Source organism: Trachemys scripta, chromosome 2, assembly GCF_013100865.1.
Source record: "Trachemys scripta elegans isolate TJP31775 chromosome 2, CAS_Tse_1.0, whole genome shotgun sequence".
Lineage (NCBI taxonomy): Eukaryota > Metazoa > Chordata > Testudines > Emydidae > Trachemys > Trachemys scripta.
In genome coordinates this window covers 210,905,280-210,912,050 of record NC_048299.1, presented here as the reverse complement: position 1 = coordinate 210,912,050, position 6,771 = coordinate 210,905,280, and the positions used below count along the sequence as shown (strand labels likewise).

At 42.1% G+C, this 6,771-nt stretch overlaps 1 protein-coding gene across 2 annotated transcripts in view; it reads left to right on the top strand.

Annotated features, from left to right (window-relative positions):
* The first annotated feature begins 1,570 nt into the window (after positions 1 to 1,570).
* LOC117873463 (ethanolaminephosphotransferase 1-like) overlaps positions 1,571 to 6,771 on the top strand; it is an 82,903-nt gene continuing 77,702 nt past the window's right edge. For both annotated transcript variants that reach the window (XM_034762888.1, XM_034762889.1), the window contains exon 1: positions 1,571 to 1,762. In XM_034762888.1, coding sequence (XP_034618779.1) covers positions 1,706 to 1,762 — 57 coding nt within the window. In that variant the 5' untranslated portion in view covers positions 1,571 to 1,705. The remainder of the gene's footprint in view (positions 1,763 to 6,771) is intronic.

Here is a 6,771-nt window from a genome sequence, read left to right as displayed (position 1 = left end):
GGTAACAAAACTTTATTCTTCCTGTCCCAATAACAGAGAAAACTGGGGATCCCACACCAGCCAAAGTAACCACTTTGAGTTGCTGTTGTTTCATGCCAGGCGAGTGGGTGTGCCTATGCAAACAAGATCAGCCCCTGGAATTCTTTTCCACACTCGCCATGATTCCCCACCAGATGTCAGGGTAGAGCTCATCCTGACTCTGCTTACATATATGCATCCGAAGAAGTGGGCTGTAGCCCACGAAAGCTTATGCTCTAATAAATTTGTTAGTCTCTAAGGTGCCACAAGTACTCCTGTTCTTTTTGCGGATACAGACTAACATGGCTGCTACTCTGAAACCTGTCATTATTTAAAGTCAAAGTCTCTCTGAGTCAGCCTGTCTCCCTAGGCAGCTGCTTACAAGTGATCCTTTTATTCTCCCCCTGAGAGAAGCTTTTTAACGCTTTAGTGTTCTTTTGATCTCTAGCCTCCCAGCTTTGGCAACATAAAGCTTGCAACTTATGAGAGACCAGAGACGGGATTCTTGAAGCTAACAGCTTGACCCATTGTCTTTCAAGTGTGTGTTGGGATAGCCTTAGCTAGAGCTCTTGTTGCTTTCCTGTTTGTTCTTCCCATGGCTCCCTTTTAAGTAAGATCAAAACAATCATACAAGAAATTCTAAACCTCCATAGTAATACAGTAACTTTATCTCACTGACTGGGTCACTTACAGTAGTCTTACCTTTATTACAGATCAGTACTCATACATTAATACATAGCAATTGCAAGCCTGTCACATCTCCCTCTTTCCAGAATGGACACAGTGGTACCCTACGGACATCCATGCATGCCCCAAATACCTCAAATTCCAGTACCAATCTCCTCCCCATTGATCCCATGGGAGGGGTACATATGAACAGACTCCATGTGCACATATGTTATTGTCAACCCAGTACATCTGATCATGAGAGGCTTGCATCCCTGCAAAGCATGTCTTAACCCCACAATGCTTCTTGTAGAGGAATAGGTCTGATCCATTGGTAAGGGTGACCCCTCAAACTGTCCCCACAGCCAAGTTACATACCCTGCTCCACCTACATTTGCAGTCTGTGCAATGGCTGTGGAGTCCCTGTGTTCTCTACATGCTAAATGTTTTGTTCACAAAGGGTGAAGCCGAATGTGGGTTAAGTTGAACTAGTTGAAACTTTATTAAACCCTTTGTACTGCTCTGTCCATGTGGCTGAGCTGCTTCCAGCTTAACTTTTGTGTGTTCCCTTTTCTTCTGTTGTCCCACCAATAACAGTGCCTCCAGCCAGGGAATGTTGGCCACGGCTCCGGTGGCAACAAACTCAGTGTAATCACACACCCCAGTCCCCAGTGTTCTAGAGCAGTCACGTCTGTGCAGAGCGCATCACGAGATCCGGTAGCAGTACTCCGCAGCGCTGTCTAAATGAACCCTTTGATTGTAACCAGGGACTAGTGGCCCCGTCGCCCCTTCTCACTCAGCCGGAGCCTCCAGTCTGTGCCTCTTTAGTGCCTGTGCTTGCTGCCGCCTAGCAGAGGAGCTGCGGGCAAGCGCGGGACTGGTCAGAGACTGACACACGCTCCCCGACTGCCAGCAGCTCTCCTCCCTCCCGCTTCTCCAAGCGCTCCGGCTGCCTCGCCGCCTCAATCTCTGCCCCAAGCGACTGCCGCGGCACCGCGTCCGGGCGTGCGGACACGGCACCATGTGGCAGCCCCAGTATGTCACTGCCCATCAGCGGGCCGGCTTCCGCCGATACCAGGTAACGCTGGCCGGAGAAGGAAATCCCACGTGTCCCTCCCGAGTTTGTCCCCCTCCTCCTTGGACTTCCTGGGGGAGGGAGGAAGCAAGCGACGGGGGTGCAGAAAATACATTGTTTAGCTCCCGCCCTTCCTACCCAAAGCTGCTGCAGCCCCTGGGTGTTTTATTGATTCCGAGGATGGCTGGAAATTGGGAACTACGGGAGCCGAAAAGTTGCGGGGTGTTGGCTTCCGCGCGTGTATGTGGGTATCTGTGGTGTCTCTTTCCCCTGCCCCCAGAAGTGAGACCCATGGCCGGGTTCTGGTCACGTTGAAGTCAACAGTTTTAGGAGCCCCAGGGCATGAATGAGAAGTCAGTACCGCTGCTCAGCTGCCAGTCCTCATGCGGTGCTGCCTGTCCTGGCCGCGCAGGGGTGTGTGATGCACAAGGTTGGGGGTGGGACCGTGGGAACAATGTGCTTCTTTCTCCTAGCATGTTACTTGGCTCTTCACTCTATGATCTCTCTCCTCCCAACTCCTTAAGGGGCCCTAGCTACCTGGTACTTTCACTTTACACCCTGGAGTGTGGGTTGGTTGGATTGTTTTTTCGTACATCAAATACAATTATTACTTGAGGGTCATTACACAGTGTTCGGGTGTCAGCGTGCTGCTGGCAGAGGTCAGTGAGAAAAGACCAAACTAGGAAAGATTGGGTGTATATGAATGTGAGCCAAGTGGAATATAAGATTCCTTTTCAGGTTCTCCTAGTCTAGGCTCAAAGCTTGGCTTCTGGTTAAAGAAAAAAAACCAAATGAATGCTTTTCCACGCTGGAAAAAAATCAGACTTCTTTTGCTTACTTCAGTGATCATTTAGCTATTGCAAAGTTTTAAGGATCCCTTTACGATTTTGGTTTTTTGAGTTTGAGAAAGTTGACATGTGTTGGATAAAATTATTTTATGATGTTTTTGGATGTAAATCAGTGTATTATAATTTTTATTTAAAATAAAGTTGTGTCAGCAGAATTGTTGACTGAACTAACTGTGAAGGTCAGCAAGGGGGGTTGGAACTGGATACTAATGAGGAATTGAAATGGCCCCAGGTGAATATTATTATCAGGCTTTAGGACAAAAAATCAAAAACATGGGGGGAAAAAAGTATGGGTGGAACATAGTAGGAATGATTAAAACCAAACATTTTTTGTGGGGTGGCTAGTGTAGAAGGCTGCATCATGTCAGAAGTGGTAAAGCATATTTACTGATAAAGGGAGAGACGAGATGTTGCTGGTGAGTGTATGGACCAATTATACAATTTCTGATCCAAGATGGGGACAAGAAGGTTGTTTTTCTTTGGCTATTGTGTGTGTCACGTTTTTAAAAATTGGCAATTCATCTCTTTTGTGTGGGAGAGACTGATGTAAGAAGGCAAATCAAAAATTGGGTTGAATCCTGTGTTCCTTTGGTTGCCAGTTGGGGTCTGGAAGAAATTTTCTTGCTCTGGATATTGGCTAGAAACTTGATGTGTTTTCACTTTCTTCTGGAGTTCTGAGCAGGGATCAGGTGAGATAGTCACCACCAATTTCCTACTGTTGGTGGAAGAAATGGGGTTCAATGGGAAATGACTACCAAAAAGGAGTACGGCGGAAAGGGATCTGGGATCACAGTAGATCACAAGCTAAATATGAGTCAACAGTGTAACACTGTTGCAAAAAAAAGCGAACATCATTCTGGGATGTATAAGAGGAATGTAGTAAGCAAGACATAAGAAGTAATTCTTCCTCTCTACTCCACGCTGATTAGGCTTCAACTGGAGTATTGTGTCCAGTTCTGGGTACCACATTTCAGGAAAGATGTGGACAACTTGGAGAAAGCCCAGAGAAGAGCCACCAAAATGATTAAAGATCTAGAAAATATGACCTATGAGGGAAGATTGAAAAAATTGGGTTTGTTTAGTCTGGAAAAGAGAAGACTGAAAGGGGATATGATAACAGTTTTCAAAACATAACAGGTTGTTACAAGGAGGAGGGAGAAAAATTGTTGTTCTTAACCTCTGAGGATAGGACAAGAAGCAATGGGCTTATATTGCAGCAAGGGAGGTTTAGGTTGGACATTAGGAAAAACTTCCTAACTGTCAGGATGGTTAAGCACTGGAATAAATTGCTTAGGGAGGTTGTGGAATCTCCATCATTGGAGATTTTTAAGAGCAGGTTAGACAAACACGAGTGCAGGGGACTGAACTAGATAACCTCTCGAGGTCCTTTCCAGTCCTATGATTCTATGATAACGTGTACCCTTTTCTGCCACTCTGCTTGCAGTCTCTATGAATCCTCCCTATGAATCCTGTTTCGATTATTGGTGGGTACAAGCACTCATGGGCCATCCAGAAAGTGAGCACAAATTAAAGTGGACAGCCAAAATTTGGTCCCTTATTTTTATTTTGCTCTTCCCCCACCAGAATATAATAATTCTAACAGTTATGCTAATGTTACCTTTGCTTCCCTATTTTTATCACTGTGGTCCTTTGCTTTCCCCCGGTAATTTACCAGTCTGAGTCAGCCTTTTGGTAATCCCTGTTGGGGTATCACACTGGACTAAATCTCCACAAGTCAGGAACACTTTTCCACCTCTCACCAGAGATCAGAAGTTTTCTCCTTGTCTCCAGGACCAAACTGTAGTAAATTATCCCAAGAACAGTCGAATATCCCAAAGTTACAAAATTGAAAGATCAACAGGAAATCAAAGATAAATATTACAAAAAATATATGAAGGTCTAAGGCTCCCTAGTTTCCCCAGGTAGGTCTAAACCCTTTGAGTTACAAAAACAATATCAGAAAATATGGTGTTCACATTTCTAGAGGTCTATGTTTCTCTCAAGGAGTCAAGGTGCTGGTCTGATCCTCCAAACTTTAACATAGAAGAGTTTTAGCTCAGTGTGAATGAGTTTCTGCCTCCTGCATTAAGATGAATGTTTGTCATTTGTATCCTTCTGGCTGCCTGACATGGCTAGGTGTGACCTTGCCATTACCAAACCAAGAATGAAAGTGGCATCCTTCTATGTTAACAGGTTCACAATAAGGTTTGATCTTATCATACATGACCTCTCCACCCTGGCCTAAGTACTCCAATTTAATGCAGTAGTCAGTTTGCTTTCCATAGCCAACAGCTATCTTTTTTAACTACGGTACATTTTTTACCTGCTTAAGCTAAATTGAAATGACACTTTTATTCTCAGATTTGCACCAAATCAGTGACTTACCACTGAGTTAGTAGTTTCCATGAAAGTTTGCGATTAGACCAACCCTGACAGAGACTATATAAACTCAGTTCACATTTTCAAGGCTAGCTTCATGACTGCAAGGCCTAGAAACATAGCTAGAAGCATGGTCCTATGAAGTCAATGGGAATTTTGCCATTGACTCCAGTAGAGCCAGGATTTCACACAATGGTTTTAAAATGAAAGTTTAGATTTCAAAGCACAAGAGGTTTTAGTGTATATTTTCCCATGTAACTATACAATTCTCAGGGCCCTGATACTACATTAAATATGATTTCTTAATGGGCAGTATTCAATGCATCACAGATAGTGAATGTTAATTAGCGTGGTGCCTCTGTAGACAAAATTGTTCTCCATTTGCCTTGAAATTCTATCTAAGCTATCTATCAGCTCAGCCTGTTGTAGTTATTTTTGCACAGCATCTCAGAACCAGGTTAATTAAAACTTTGATCATCTTAAACAGTGGAGAAGCCTAAGATTGTCAAACTCCCCAAAACTAACTTTTCAGTAAGAGAATTACTGCCACATTTAGAAACAAGACAGAGATTTAACCACCTACTGTTCTGGGAATGAAATCTTAAATTTTTTTTTTCACTTTACTTTGATGAATTATGTAATTAAAAGTCTAATTAGAACTCTGCTAGTGTATAATGTTCCAAATAAAATAGTAGAGTCAGTAACCTTAATTTCTATGAGGCTTTTTTAGATTATTTTTTGTACAGATGTAGTAAATCAGTTGGTGAAATCCTGACCCCATTGAAGTCATTATATTTAAAGCAATATGCCAGAATTTGCACTGCATACTTATTTCTGCCCTAGTGATAATTGATGTAATATAGTATGCAAGTAGCTGAATAATCATTAGTTTTCTTACAGACACCAAATCATATGAGAGAGCAACATAACAAAATCATTTGGCATTAGGATGACCAGATGTCCCAATTTTATAGGGACAGTCCTGATATTCGTGGCTTTTTCTTATGTAGGTCCCTATTACCGCCCACCCCCTGTCCCAATTTTTCACACTTTCTATCTGGTCACCCTATTTGGCATAGAAATTGCAGCCAATGTCACTGATCACAGGACTTGTTCCTAATGGTGGCACTATTGTATATAACCTTGGGGAACTCAATAAGAGCAGTGTTCTATCAGTGAATTCACAGCAGATTCTTGTTTGCTGAATCATTTCTGAGGCAAATAATTTGGGTGTAAAAGAAGCTTTTTGTTTTGCTGGTTCTCAAAAAATGCAAACAGTGACAACCTATTTTGATTGTGTCCCTTTGTTTAGAGATATCATCTCTATATAAAATGTAGAGATATATAGAGGTAAAATAAATATATAAAATCTATAATAAAAAGTTTACCTGGAGTTTATTGGTAGGATAGACAAGAAATTTAATTACCACCAATTTGGTCTAGCATATGCTTGTACATGTTGGTTATTTCACATTTTTTTATTCAACTATGTTTTGATGGTAAAATAGTTTCAAAGCTATACATATGTGAAGCAGAAATGGATTATTTGTTAATATTTCTGTGGAAACTACTCACAGAGATTAGTGAAGGAAACTACTCACATGTGGTTTCTTGTACCTTCCTCTGAAATAGTACCTGCTCTTGTTGGACAGGATACTAAACTAGATGGACACCACTGTTCTGAGCCAATATGACAATTCCCATTGTCCTAAGATAGCTTTAATTTGATTTTATATTGCCTGTGTTCTGTGTCGCAATGTAAATAAATACATATTTTACAGAAAT